General features: G+C 48.1%; 1 protein-coding gene across 1 annotated transcript; it reads left to right on the top strand.

Annotated features, from left to right (window-relative positions):
* Positions 1-6,010: 6,010 nt before the first annotated feature.
* Positions 6,011-7,862, top strand: CUNH11orf91 (chromosome unknown C11orf91 homolog). Its single transcript, XM_006098062.3, has 2 exons — positions 6,011-6,497; positions 7,609-7,862. The coding sequence occupies exons 1-2, from the start codon at positions 6,011-6,013 to the stop codon at positions 7,692-7,694; spliced, it is 573 nt and encodes a 190-aa protein (XP_006098124.3). The 3' UTR covers positions 7,695-7,862.
* Positions 7,863-14,560: the final 6,698 nt, after the last annotated feature.

Below are 14,560 nucleotides of genomic sequence, written 5' to 3'. Positions count from 1 at the left end.
CTTTTTGAAAATAAAATATAATCAAATGCATGCGTGTGGTCATTGGGCCCAGAAGGATAGCAGCATATGCAACATGCCCAGTGACAAGAGAGGGCGTGGGCAGTGCCAGTTTTCTCCTGTTGATGCCACAGACAAATAAAGACTTCCTCATCCAAACCTAGCATTCCCTTGGTGCTCTGTGTTCCCTGTTGGCTCAGTGTTTCTTCTTACATCATCTTCATTCTGTTCCAAGACAAAATAGTTGTGACTCTTTGCTTCACAGGCCTTTTTCTGCCTGAGGAAGTACTGACCATGCCACTAGCGTATAGGATTATTCACCATAAAACTTTTCTTTGTCTAAATTAAAGCTTCCTGTTTGTGCACACTTACATTATTTTGGAGTAAAATAAATGACCACAGTACTGCTAGGTGGGTGTCTAGGTGGGTCCGTTGTAGGTAAGGATGTCCTTTCTCCGAGCAGCTGGGTCCAGAGCCTCTGGGATGGGTGGGGGGACAGCATGCACCCTGCAGAGGGTGGGTGCACTGAACTGGGGGTCAAGGTTCTGGGATTGTGGAGTGGGGAGCTTCTTTTCTGTGATGAGCTCTCCTAGGCGTGCTGCCATTCCCATCCTCGCTGTTATTGGCTACATGCAAGTTAGCTAACCCCAGTATGTTGGGCCTATATATACAACTAGTGCTCACGCTGGCTCAACTCACCCCACTCAGTCTGGCAATATATGTTACAGATACGTCAGTATCAACCAACCTGGCCCTTGAATGTGTTGGTGTGATATGGTGCTGTGGCCAGAACTGAAACCCAGCTTTATAATTCATAAACTCGACTAGTATAGCTAAATGGGGACCTGGCACTAAATTCTTCAACAGGGAATGTCCTGGTCACAACTGGAGGGCTTACTGTGTGCCAGCCACTATTTGTGCACCGGGCCTCGAGTATATAATAATATAAACAAAAAAATAAAATTATACCCAAATCCATCAGAGTGTTTACAAATCACCGTTCTCTACTTATTTCAATGACTGGCACTGTGTGCCTGGGCAGCTGCCCATGGAGTGAGTAAAGTCCATGTCATTCAGAGCTCCCTCAGACCTGTGTTGCTTGAACTGGTTTGAGAAAGTTTCTGTTCTTTGTAAGTAAACATCGCTGACCAAGATAACTGCTAGAAGAGTTAACTGACAATTGCTAACTAAGCCACCCTTTCCCCTGAGCTCTGGAAGAAGTTGGAAACACACTAATGATTGGAATGGAAATAACATATATACATTATGAGTAAAGCAGCTTTGAGATTTTTTAAAATTTAGGTTTACAACAAGATCTCTCTGCAATAGACGTTTACTTAAATACAATCCATTTGCAGCACGGTGGTAAAGGGCCCCTTTTCACGCCTCCTCTCACTGACTGGCTCTGAGGCCTTGGGCATGCTACCTCCCCATTCCGACCCCCTGTGTCATCATCAGTTGTAACAATGGGGCTGCCATCATGTCATTGGCTTTCTTTCTTTCTTTCTTTCTTTCTTTCTTTCTTTTCTTCTTCTTCTTTGCTGATAATAGAACCGCAAATCAGCTGCTGGGGGAGTTCGCTTCCACCTGGAAAGTGCAGTCTTGGGGGGCCCTTTTCATGGAAGGGGGTCCCAGCCTCCTCCAGCCAGAAAGCTGGGCAGGGTCTCTTCCTGCAAATTGAAGTCTTGAGTGGAGTTAGGCAAGGACTGAAAAATACTTTTTGGTTGAAAGCCCGTGAGTCTCCCAGGAAGGCTACAATGAACACCATTTAATTAGCGTAGCTTAATAGGAGTCGGATTCTCTTGCATAAGAAGGTGGGCAGCTCCTGGCATTGGTTCAGCTGCTCAACACCATCTCTGTGGGTGCATGGCATATTCTGGGTCTTTCCCTCATGGTCACAGAGTGACCTCGGACTGCCAGGTCCAAGGCAGGAAGAGGAGATGAAGGGGAAGCCTCAGTTTCCCGGAAAGCTGCCAGCTATTTTCTGGTCATGTCTTCTGGCTGGAAATGCCTCATGGCCACCCCCAGATGAAAGGGAGACTGGCAAAGCTATTTTGTTTTTCCAGCTTCTATAGGGAAGGCTGTCGGGAATAGGGTTGAAAACAGTCATTGAGAACAGCCAGCCAACTGAAGAGGCCATTGGTTCCCTCCTGCTACCTGGATTCCTAAAGTTGCCCTGGTCTCTGAACCCTCAAAACCGAATTCTTTAAAAAAAAAATATTTTTTTATTGATTTCAGAGAGGAAGGAAGAGGGAGAGATAGAAACATTAATGATGAGAGACATTGATCAGCTGCCTCCTGCAAGCCCCTTACTGAAGATTGGGCCTGCAACTGGGCATGTGCCCTGACCTGAATGGAACCGTCACCTCCTGGTTCATAGGTCGATGCTCAACCACTGACCCTACAAAACCTAATTCTTAAGCTTTCAGTTCCATAAACTATCTCATTGCCCTCTGTATGAAATCTCCGTATCAACCTCTGTGGCCTGTGAGCAGAAAAATTCTGAGAGACTGACCCTCTAAGGGGTACTGCCAGTAAGTGGTGACGTGAGTGTTAGCTACAATTGTTTTACCCAGGGTTGCACAGCTAGTTGATGCTGGTTGATGAGACTAAACTCAGCGCTCTCATCTTCCAAGCCCCTGCACTCTCCATTCCACTACTGCCTCTCAAGCTTCAGTTCATTAAAAAATGTGCTTACTCTGCGAGTGCCTGGGAAAACATCCGCCAAGGGAAATAAGAATAAGGGCGGGGCTGCATTTTTTTAGAAAGGTTCTTGAAATGGTGGGTGTTGTGAAGGGAAGTAGAAATGTGTGGGCCTTCAGCTCCTGCCCAACACAATGGTGACTTCAGATGAGGAATAAAGACTGTTGGTGTCCCTCACACAGCCAAACCCTTGAATTGTGACACAAACAACTTCCAGTTAGAGCCGGCCTCTTCCAGCAAGAGAAAGCCAGCCAATGTGAAAGTGACCCTGCCCTGAGAGCCAGGGGAACTGGTGGGAGGCTGTAGGAAGGAATGGCCAAGAGGCTGGGAGCTGGGGCCAACCCATGTGTTTGGAATTCCAGTTCTGCTGCTAACCAGTCCCAGGGCCTCAGGCAAGTTACTCAACCTTACACGTGTCTCAGAAAGTGGGGAAAACAGCTATTGCTTAGGTTCGTTGCAGTGAGCAAAGGAGTTAAGACAAGTGCCCTGCTCGCAATAGCCTCTCTGCTTTTGATGTCACTGTCCTCCGCAGGGCAGCAGGTAATCATCTTCTAGGTCAGTGATGGCGAACCTTTTGAGCTCGGCTTGTCAGCATTTTGAAAAACCCTAACTTAACTCTGGTGCCGTGTCACGTATAGACAGGGCTTAATGGTGAATTAAGGAATCCACATAAGACTGTTTAATAATCATAGTCACCTACTATGTGTCCCAGGAGCACCTACTATGTGTCCCAGGTTTTTCTTATACATGTTTTCATCACCTGCATTAACTCTGTGTGGTAGATCTTGCCTTCATTTTATGGCTCAGAAAACAGATTCCAAGAGCTGACATGACTTTCCTAGAGTCACAGAGAGTCCTGGATTCAAACATGACTTTTGTCTTCGTATGTTCAGGCTGCTGTGACCAAAATCCCATAGACTGGGCGGCTTAAGCAAGAAACATTTATTTCTCACGGGTCTGGTGGCTGGGAACTCCAAGATCAAGGCTCCAGCAGATTTGGTGCCTGGTGAGAACCCATTTCCTGGTTCATGGATGGCGGTCTTCTCACTGCACCCTCACATGGTGGAAGTGGCAAGGGAGCTCCCTGCAGTCTCTTTACCAAGAGCACTAATCCATGGGTGAGGGCTTTGTCCTCGTGACTTAATCACTCCCCAAAGGCCCCCACCTCCTAATAGCATCTCACTGGGGCTTAGGTTTTCAACATAAGAATGGGGGCGGGGAAGGGGGAACAACACAAATACTCATTCCATAACAACTCTGCTGTATCCAAGCCACAAGTTCTACATGCTCCTAAAAGCTGTCCCAAGCCAAGGCAGGCATGGCCAATTGTGACATCCCCTTAAAGAGGCAGAGAATCTGGTTAAGGTGTGGTCCTTGGCATTCTGTCTAGATGCAGAGCTAAAGTGATGGAGAGGAAGTGAGACTTCTAGGGGAGCAAGTATAGTCAAACCCAAGTTCACATACCCAACACACAGTAATGCCAATCAGTAAAGCAGTGAGTATGCAACAAGGAAAGAGTTTATTTTTGAGAGGCAGCCAAACAAGGAGACAGGGTTTTGAAAGCCCAAATCCATCTTCCCGAGAGGAAAACAAAGACAAGGGGTTTGAAGGGGGACTTCACAAGCACAGAGAGAGGAACTAAGTGATTCTAAATCTAATAAACGATGGCATATTACTAAGCTATTAGAAAAGATGAAATACTGTCATTTGCAATAACATGGGTGGATCTTGAGACTAGCACGCTAAGCGAAATAAGTCAAATGGAAAAAGTCACTCCTATGTGGATATAAAACAAAGCAACAAATGATCAAACAATTGGGAGGCGGACAAAGGAGAAGAGGGTTGATTGAGAATGGCCCTTAGAGCCAACCCATGTTCCTGCCAAATTTCCCAGTGCTGTGGGAGACTCTGGAAAAGGGACCCTGCTATGGATGGTAATAAATCTGAAGGGAGAGTGTTTCCAGTGAGATGCAGTTTAGTTCTCTTCCAAACACATTCATCGTCAGGAACGAACAGGCAACAATCTAACCACTGAAAGGAAATCCTGCTGAACCTATCCCGAAGAGCCCACACCCTTTCCGTGGTACTTTGCACCAAGATCTCTTACATGAGTAGCCAGGATTAGTCAGACTGAGGGGAGGCAAATTTCCATGAAAGCCTTGGCCTAACAATGATCTAATGATCATTGAATTGAAGAAATAAAGATGGGTAGGGACCAGTTTAGGCTCCTGGCCAGTCAAGATCTGAGTCAGTATCAGCTGTGCATGTGTGTTTGTGTGTGTAGCAGCAAAGGGAGTCGGATATCCAAGCTGGATGTCTTTGGGCAAGTTGTTTGACATTTAAGAGAAACAGGCTGCCTCCTACAGTTGCTTGTGATGACCAGACAGAAGACAGAAAGGTGTGTGTGAAGCACTTGTAAACTTAGAAACTGTCCAAACGTAAAGGGCTTGTCTCACACCGAGCAGCTTTTTCTTCCCATACTAGCTGGTTCAGCCCAAGATCCTGTAGTGCTGAGCATATAATTGGACTCAATAAATATTCGGGAGCTTTTAAAAACAGTGTTATAGCCTGGCTTGTGCGGAAAGCAGTCGATCAGTGATTCTCATCATTGATGTCTCTCTCTGTCTCCCCCCCGTCTTCCTTCCTCCCTGAAATCAGAAAAAAAATATTTAAAACAAAACAAAAGTGTTCTGGGAACTGAAAGGGATCAGAATATACCACCCCTAAATATGCCATTTTGGCACAGGGATTATTTTAATCGAAGGTAATTGAGAAACAGAGGACTCAGCCTAAAAGCGGGGCATAATTTTTTTCTCTTCCTACAAACGGAGAGGAAAACTGAAGACTGTTTTCTCTTGCAGTTCTGGCCAGCTCTCCACTTGGCGCTTTTGTTTGATGTCATGTTTGGCTGTGACAGCTCCGGAGCGAGGCTTGTGGGATTTAGGGGCGGTGGGGAGAGTAGGGGGGCTGAGCCCGGCTTGGGGCTGGAGGCGAAGAGTGCTGTGGTCGAGCGGAACCAAGGGATTGGGCCTGGCATTAGGACGCGCCTGTGGGACTTCACACTCGCGCCCCACTGCGGGAGCCTTTCTCACTCCAGGGGCGCGGCCTGCCACCTGCCAATGGGCGTGGCCACATTCTGGGGCGTGGCCAACCGGATCTCAGAGCCCTGCTTGTTGGGGGCGGGGCTAACACGAAGGGGTGGGGCCGAGCCCATCGGGGCGTGGCCTGTGGAATGTCAGAACCCGGCCACTCGAGGCAGGCGCGCGTCTCCCGGCGCGGGGTTCCTCCCACGCAGCCTCCCATTCAAAAGATGCCGAAGGGGCGGCGCGGCCGCCAGAGCCCCACGATGAGCCAGCGGCCGGCCCCGCCCCTCTATTTCCCGTCCCTCTACGACCGCGGGGTCTCCACGTCCCCGCTGAGCGACTTCAATATCTGGAAGAAGCTCTTCGTACCGCTGAAGGCGGGCGGGCCGGCGGGGGGCCGGTCCCTGCCCCAGGCGCCCCAGGCGCCCCCGGCCCCGATGCCCCTGCCGCCACCCCCGGGCCTGGGTCCCCCGAGCGAGCGGCCCTGCCCCCCGCCCTGGCCCTCTGGCCTGGCCTCCATCCCCTATGAGCCTCTGCGCTTCTTCTACTCGCCGCCGCCAGGGCCCGAGGTGGCTGCCTCGCCCCTGACCCCTGGCCCCACGCCCTCCCGGCTCCTCTCCGCCTCCCACCCCGAGGAGTTGTGCGAACTGGAGATCCGCATTAAGGAGCTGGAGCTGCTCACCATCACTGGGGATGGCTTCGACTCCCAGCGCTGTGCGTGACCTCCCCGGGCCGCCGGGGCCCACCCTTGGGCGGCCTTCACTCCATTCTTGGCTCCATGTCCCCCTGCCGAGGTCCCTCCCAAATGTGGCCTCGGGCTCAGGCTCCAGCACCCAGGTGTCCCAGATTTCCAGCTGATCCCCCAGAACCCAGATTCCCCCCATCCTGGATTTCAACCTACTCTTTTCCTCCAACTCCATCCTCCCTCCATCCTGAGCCCTTCCGGGAATCTGGACCCTGAGCCCCGAAACCTGGAACTCCACCCACCACCAGCCTCTTCCTGAACCTTAAGCCTCTTGCACAGTAACACAACTACCCCTGGAGCCACACCCACCACAGGCAGCCCCTTTCTAGAGACTGAGATTTAGCATTTATCTTCAACTGGGATCCTGGGTGAGAGGTGGGGCAAGTAGGGGAGGGTGGGTTGGAGTGTGGGAATTGTGCAAGACCCAGGAGGCCCAAGGACAGTGCTGGATGATAGCTTCCCTGGGACACGCCCAGCCCCCTCCATCTCCCTCCCCCCCTTGTAGCCCTCTCACCAGGGTCCTGGACTCTGCCATCTGACCTTAGGTTTGAAGTCTCTGGGATCTTACTTAACCAGGGAGACCAGGTGTGCTGGTGTGGGTGGGATTCCTGGAGCATGCAAGCTGCTGTGGGAGAGTAAAATCACACACAGGCCAATTCTACTCCCTGAGGACCTATTTGCTCTGTAGAATGTTCAGTAGCCATAGGCTGTTTGTTCTGCAGACTTTGTTATTCCCATCACCTGTTCTGACTGTGGCTAGCACTTGACCACTGAAGGTGAGCAGATGGTTCTCGAAAGACCATCCCCATTATTTTATAAAATTGCCCCCACCTCCCACACAGGGAAGGGGGTGTGAAATCACCCAAATGTTTAGGTCCATGAGGCAGCGGGTCTCTAGAAACAATTCCTAGAAAACTTGGACTTTTCTAAGTCCTGGATTTCTCAACTACATATTCTCCACTTATACATGTTTTGGATCAGAGTGGATTTGGGGTCCTGTAGGGAGCATGCAGTTGCATTCGCAGCATTAGTAAAAGCCCTTATCTCTACTCAAGCTAAGTGTGTCTTGCTCTCCTGCAGATAAGTTCTTGAAGGCGCTGAAAGATGAGAAGTTACAAGGACTGAAGACCAGGCAGCCTGGAAAGAAGTCAGCCTCTTTCTCCTGAGGAGCTGCCCACCAGAGCCTGGGCAGCCACCTCCTTAGGTGTTAGTGCTTAGATAATGTGTCCTGTTCGTTGTCATTTCAAAAATTGTTATTTTCTGTTCTGTATTTACTGCTGTTGTTGTTGCTCCCAGCATGTACTCCACATACAGTGCCCACGTGGTAAATCTCATGGTGTGTCTCCTCTTTGTGCTGTGGCTGGGGGAGCTTTCTCACGGGGTCTGGAAGCTGCTGCCCTACTGGTGTTCAGGGGCTCCCAACACCAGGGGAGGGGCACCCAACACGGCCACGTCAGGAGGGAATTGGGGAAAACCAAGGCCAATATATATTTGGTCCTGTTGCTGTGTCCCTGCTCAGAGGGGCTCTTGAAGGACATGGATGTGTGTGTTTTCCAACAGCTTTCTTCCTTGGAAGTGTTTTGTTTTTTAGTGGTTTTTGGACCACAAAACTTTGTGATGATCTAATCAAAGCCAAGGTCCTTTCTAGAAATTAACTTATTCAAGAAGTAATTGAGAGCTGATTCTGTACCAAGCACCCTCTGGGGCTCTTGTGACCAGGGATGGGGGAGACACAGATACTGTTATAAATAGGGAAATGATAATATGGTATCACAGATGATAACATACTAAGGAGGGGAGGGGGAGAGTAGGGTAAGAATGGTCAGGAGGGTCAGCAGAAAGCAGGGTAGAATTTCAAATATGGTTTCCTGAAGAGTTAATGTGTAAGCAAGGTTTGAAGGTGGTTGAGGGTGATAGCCATGTGGCATCCTGGGAATGTTCCAGAAGAAGGGCCAGTACAAAGGCTGAAGGTGGGAGCCTGCTGGGATGTTGGAGGGTCTGCAAAAAGCCAGATGGCAGATAAACACAATTCACCTTCTTAAGTGGAGGAGGAGTGGGAGGACAGTGGAAGGGCTAATGCAGAGAGGGTCCATTCATGGAGGACCTTCCAGCCATGGTAAGGCTCTGGGTTTTACTCCAAGTGGGAGGGGGCGTGGGTAGAGGATTTTCAGCCAGTGAGAGACAGGATCTGGGTTGAGAACAGACGAAGGAAGGAAGGAAGCAGGGAAAGCAGTTCGGGCTGCAGTAATTAATAATCCAGCTGAGTGACAAGTGACGGTGCAGCCTCATCTTCTCTTCCCTTTCTCCTTTGTGTGGTGAGAGGTGTCTGTGGGGCACCGGCTGCCACCACCAACCACCCCCCCCACCCCACCCACTTGCCAGGTGCTGTCTCTCTGGTGAGGAGTAAATAGGAGGAGTGAGATCTCTGTGACACAAGCAAACAAATAAAACATTATTTTGTGAAACAAATCTTCATTCAAGTATAACATTTAAAAAATATATTTTTTTATTGATTTCAGAGAAGAAGGGAGAGGGAGAGAAAGAAACATCAATGATGAGAATCATTGATCTGCTGCCTCCTGCATGCCCCACACTGGGGATCAAGCCCACAACCTGAACATGTGCCCCGACTGGAAATCAAACCATGACCACCTGGTTCCTAGGTTGAAGGCTCAACTACTGAGCCATGCTGGCCGGGCGCTGGAGACATTATTAGATATTCAAGGTCATTACCCCCTTGAGGGTGGCTCTTCTGTCTCTGGGGAGTTCAGTACTTAATTTCTACATAAAATTAAACCAAGCAATTAGCGCTGAGTATTTGCTGGGGATGGTCAACCTGGGAGGTGATGACATCATCGACAGCCAATGAGAAGGCTCCATCTGAAGTGCTAGGGTGCTCCCCCCTCCTGACACCAGGATAGGTGACTCAGAGGGCCCTGAGGACCAGTTACTGGCAGGAACAAGATGCCCAAGACTCTGGGAAGCTCCAGGCACAGGAGCCGAGCACTCCGGCACTTCCTGGGCATTATGAATAGGAACACATTTTTTTCTGTCCCAGGCAGGCAGAGAATCTGGCCCATTTCATACATCAGATTTCCACCAAGTGCTCAGAAAGCCGAGAGGGCAGCCTGGGCTCAGGGGCCTCTCCCATTGTTATAAGGGTTAGCCTCTCCCATTGTTATAAGTGTGCGTTAGCCATAGAGACGCCAGGCTGCCCTACAATTAACATGACAGGCAGGCAAAGGCAGCCACAGCAGGTGGCAGGCTGCCAGCCCACAGGCCACCCTCTAAGCCAGCGGTTCTCAACCTGTGGGTCTCGACCCCTGAAAATACATCCTGCATATCAGATATTTACATTACGATTCATAACAGTAGCAAAATTACAGTTATGCAGTAGCAACGAAAATAATTTTATGGTTGGGGGTCACCACAACATGAGGAACTGTATTAAAGGGTCGCGGCATTAGGAAGGTTGAGAACCAACCTTCCTAGGCTAAGCAGAGATCAAAACCTTCCCGAAACACCCCAAATTCCGAGGCCGTGCCCTCCATCCCCTCGGGAATATTCTCCTCGAACCCTGACCACGGAAGGGAAGCCCCTGCAGTTTAAGGAAAAGAAATTTCGCCTTGAAAGGAGGTTAACGCCGTCCCTAAATGGCCACCGACATTCTGCTTTTAACGTACGGGTCTCAATTTCGAACTTTTTTCTTTTAAATATATTTTATTGGTTTTTTACAGAGAGGAAGGGAGAGGGATAGAGAGTTAGAAACATCGATGAGAGAGAAACATTGATCAGTTGCCTCCTGCACACCTCCTACTGGGGATGTGCCTGCAACCAAGGTACATGCCCTTCACCGGGATCGAACCTGGGACCTTTCGGTCCGCAGGCTGATGCTCTATCCACTGAGCCAAACTGGTTAGGGCTCAATTTCGAACTTCAATAAACCGGACAGTGCTGAAAACCAGGCATTTTAAGTCCAAGTTTGGTGTGAGGTTCTGTTTTTGTTTGTTTGTTTGTTTTAAGGTTATTTTTATTGTTGACACTGTTACCCATGGAGGTTTTGTCTTCCTGGGCCAGCTGGGGCTGTGCTCTAAATAGAATCTGACAGCCGACTGTTAAATGTTAAATCGTGATGTTGTTACAGAAAAACCGGACAAGAACCAAACAGCGCTCTGAGAGTTTGGAGTTACACTTTATTCACCGCGGCGGGCTTAGGGAAATGAATCCAAATTCTAAGCAAAGCTATAAGCAGAACTTCCCTTTTTATAGATGAGCCAGCCCTTTGTGTGCTTACTGGCGGCGGCCTTGAAAACTACACAGTTCTATTAATTAAAAAATGCACCTGGCATGGCATTGGGTGTATCTAGTCTCTGGCCTACAAGGTCAGACAGCTAAGTTTATCTCCCCCACTATTCAAGCAGGCTAGAAAGCAAAGTTACTTTTTCAGAATAAGAGGCTGTCCAAAGAATAGCAGAGAATTCCAAACAGTAGTTTTACACAATAGGGGTTTGCCTTCACAATGTGAATGGTTGTGAAGGAGAAGCGGGCTCTTTAGGACATTGGAAAATCTGCCTACGCACATGTTCCATTTCTCTGACAAGTAGGAACCTTTCAGTGAAAAAAAATGGCTCCTCCGCTGGCCCCACCCCCCGCCCCGGCGCCGCCCGCTCTGCTCGCTGGGGTTGGCAACTCCAGGTCTGCAGCTCCAGTGCGGGCTCCCGGCCCCCTGGTCTGGAAGCTGTACGGGCCTGTGGGCCAGGTCCATGGCCCAGGCTCCTGGCCTAGGTTCCGACAAGGCCCATGGCCAGGGCTAGGGCTAGATGAAGGCCTTTAAGAAAACATTTTAATTGCTTGTTTGAGAAACATCTATTTGTTGTTCCACTTATATACATTATTTGGTTGATTCTTGTATGTGCACTGAATGAGAGTCAACCCTCAACCTTGGCCTATAACAACGCTTTAACCAACTGATCAAGACCTTGAAAACCTAGGAAAGTTTATGGTGTCCTTCGATTTGTTATTGAGAGAAAAAAAAAGAAAGAAACTGCAAGACAGATTTCCCCGTGTGTTGTTCTTTTACTATTATATTAAAATGTATTTCAAAACATTTCTGTGCATATGCCAGCCTCACACTGGGCCCTGCTGTTTACTGGTTGGATAATCCTGAGTGAACTACTTACTGTCATTTTCTGATCAGTAAAACCATAGAGCTTACTTTATTAGGTGTTACAAGGACTAAATGAGATAATTCACGGAAAGGGCTCAGTTTGGCCCCTGATATGTGGAGACAAATGTGGGTGTGTTCATAGTTCAGGTCCCCATGTTCCCCACTGGAGATAGCTTACTCCCGTTCTCCAAGGTAGGCGGGCACACAGAGGGAGGTGGCAGTGTTCCCCAAAATGTGGGGAAATGTATGACCCCCAAAGCAGATAGGGAGTTGCCTTACTGTGGACCAAACATGCTTGAGATTTGTGGCTTCTGCATTGTCAAAGTAGAAACGGGAGATTGCTGAACTTTCTTGTAAGAACACATCCCATTAAGCTGAGTGGCTTGGAAGATAAAAGCCCAAATAGAATGGATTTTAGGAGAGGACAGTGGTTATCTACTGGAATTCATCTTCAACAGCTCCAAGTACAACCTCTTAAAAGGATCACATTAGCCCTAACTGGTTTGACTCAGTGGATAGAGCGTCGGCCTGCAGACTCAAGGGTCCCAGGTTTGATTCTGGTCAAGGGCATGTACCTTGGTTGTGGGCACATACCCAGTAGGGAGTGTGCAGGAGGCAGCTGATAGATGTTTCTCTTTCATCAATGTTTCTAACTCTATTACTCTCCCTCCCACTTTGTAAAAAATCAATAAAATATATTTTTTAAAAGATTAAACAAAAAGAGGATCACATTAAAAATTCTGGGCCAGCTCTTGAACCTCAACCAGACGGTCACAAATAAACCCAAGCCCAGAGGTGCTTGAGTTTTTCTAAAGAAGATGATGTTTTTTGCCTGCCCCCCATAGCTTCATTAAATGGTTGACTCCACGAAATATCTTCATTAAATAGCTGGCTCTGCATTATAATCTCTGAGAGCAAGGCCATGAGTAGACTCTGTAATAAGAGGCCCTCTGGAAAGTCCTGGAACACATTGCCGAGAAGGCCCTGGTAACAGAAGCTTCAGGTTTGTGTGTTTAGAGAGGTCTGGGGTAGTTGACTCTGGCAGTAGGACCTCAGAGTGGGAGGGGCTGTTCATTATGATGTGGCTTTTTGTTTGTCTCTCCCTACTGATGTGGCAAACCTCCAAGCCCTTGACACTGCTAGTCACCAGGTAATGTTAATAAGTTATGAGTTACCAGACCCTGGTGAATAGAAGTGTGATCCACCCAACTGTGGCTTTGCAACTAATCTATTGCCTTGGGATAGGTAACTTCATCCCCCAGGGCCTCCATTAATGAACTATAAAGTAAGAACGTTGGGTTTTATCTTTGAGGACTCATCTAGTCTTAAAGTTCATCAGCTTTTGAGGCCCCAGGCTCCCAGGAACAGTAACTATACTCTTGGGCATCTGTGAATCTCTTCCCTGGCGGTCTCCGTCTAGCAAGTTTATTTCAGAAGCTGAATTCACAAGAAGTCTCCCCACTAGGGAGTAACTGTGGTGAAGCACTCACACCTGGTCTTAAATACTGTTCTACCATGTACCAGTTTTGAGGTGAGTGTATTAGTTTAAAATTGGGGCTGAAACAAATCACTACACACTTAGCAGCTTGACACACAAGTATGACTCTTACAGTTTGTAAATAAGAGCCTCACCAGGTTCAAGTCAAGGTGTTGGCGGGGCTGTGTTCCTTTCTGGAGGCTTTTTGGGAGAATCTGGTTCCTTCTTTCTAGTTAGCACAATTACAGTCCTTGTGGTTGGAGGTCTGAAGTCCCATTTCCTGGCTGAGTGTCAGTTGAGGACAGTTCTTAGATTTCATAGGCTGCCTGTTTGCCTCAGCTGTGGCCCCCTTCTTCTTCCTTAAAAATCAGTAGTAGGTGAAATCTATCTCACTCTGAAGCTCTTGCCTCTTCTGTTTTCCCGTATCTCTGAGACTGCTGCCTTCCTCTTCCTCTTAAATGTAGTCACCCAGCTTATTTTTTGCATTAGAATCAAAGGAGGTGAAATACGGGGGAATCCATGAGATTCATTGGTGGTAGATTAGGGAGGTGAGAGAAAGCAAAGCTTATTTACCTTGGTGGGTTGAGGATGGTTAATAATTAACATTTACAGCCCATCAGGATGGTATAAAGCTTATTTACCTGGGTGGGTTGAGGATGGTTAATAATTAACATTTACAACACATAGCGATGATATTCAGGGAACAAAATAACAATGAAGAATGGTTCTGTGGCTTCATGCTCTGGTGTGGTGGGTGTGCCCTAAAGGGTCTGGCAAAGGAGAATACTCTGAAATTCCAAAGCTGTGTTATCTTAGATACAAAAACAAACAAACAAACAAACAAAAAACCCCACACGAAACAACAAAAAAAACAAGATAGGTTCCTTAAGGTAAAGACTAACCTGTGACAAGGAAGCTGTAGGCCTATGACATGACCACCTGCCATGACCTGCTTTTAATTAGGAATTTTTATGTTCAGACCATCCTGTATGGTCACTTCAGTTTCTGAGTTTGTACGGCCTGCCATGCAGGACTCCCCAAGCTTGTCAGGTTTAGTATGTGGGCCCCTTTTTTCCACAGACAATTAAAAGTCTCCCTGTGTCTTGACTTCCTTAGCAGACAAGAGGGTTTAAGGCATTCCAGCCCTCCCTCCTGTCCCCTGATGCCCACTGCTACACATCTAGGCATGAATGTAGTGCGGACTAGTCATCAAAGTTACCTGAGTAGGAAATAGGCCTCTGTGATCCTTCAGCATAGTCAACTTTTTTAAAAAATATATTTTATTGATTTTCCACAGAGAGGAAGGGAGAGAGAGAGAAACATCGATGAGAGAGAAACATCGCTCTTCTGCCTCCTGTACATCTCCCACTGGGGATGTGCCTGCAACC

The sequence above is a fragment of the Myotis lucifugus genome, unplaced genomic scaffold (assembly GCF_000147115.1).
Source record: "Myotis lucifugus unplaced genomic scaffold, Myoluc2.0 scaffold_218, whole genome shotgun sequence".
Lineage (NCBI taxonomy): Eukaryota > Metazoa > Chordata > Mammalia > Chiroptera > Vespertilionidae > Myotis > Myotis lucifugus.
The sequence above is the reverse complement of the archived record's forward strand: the minus strand, read 5'-3'. Positions and strand labels throughout refer to the sequence as shown.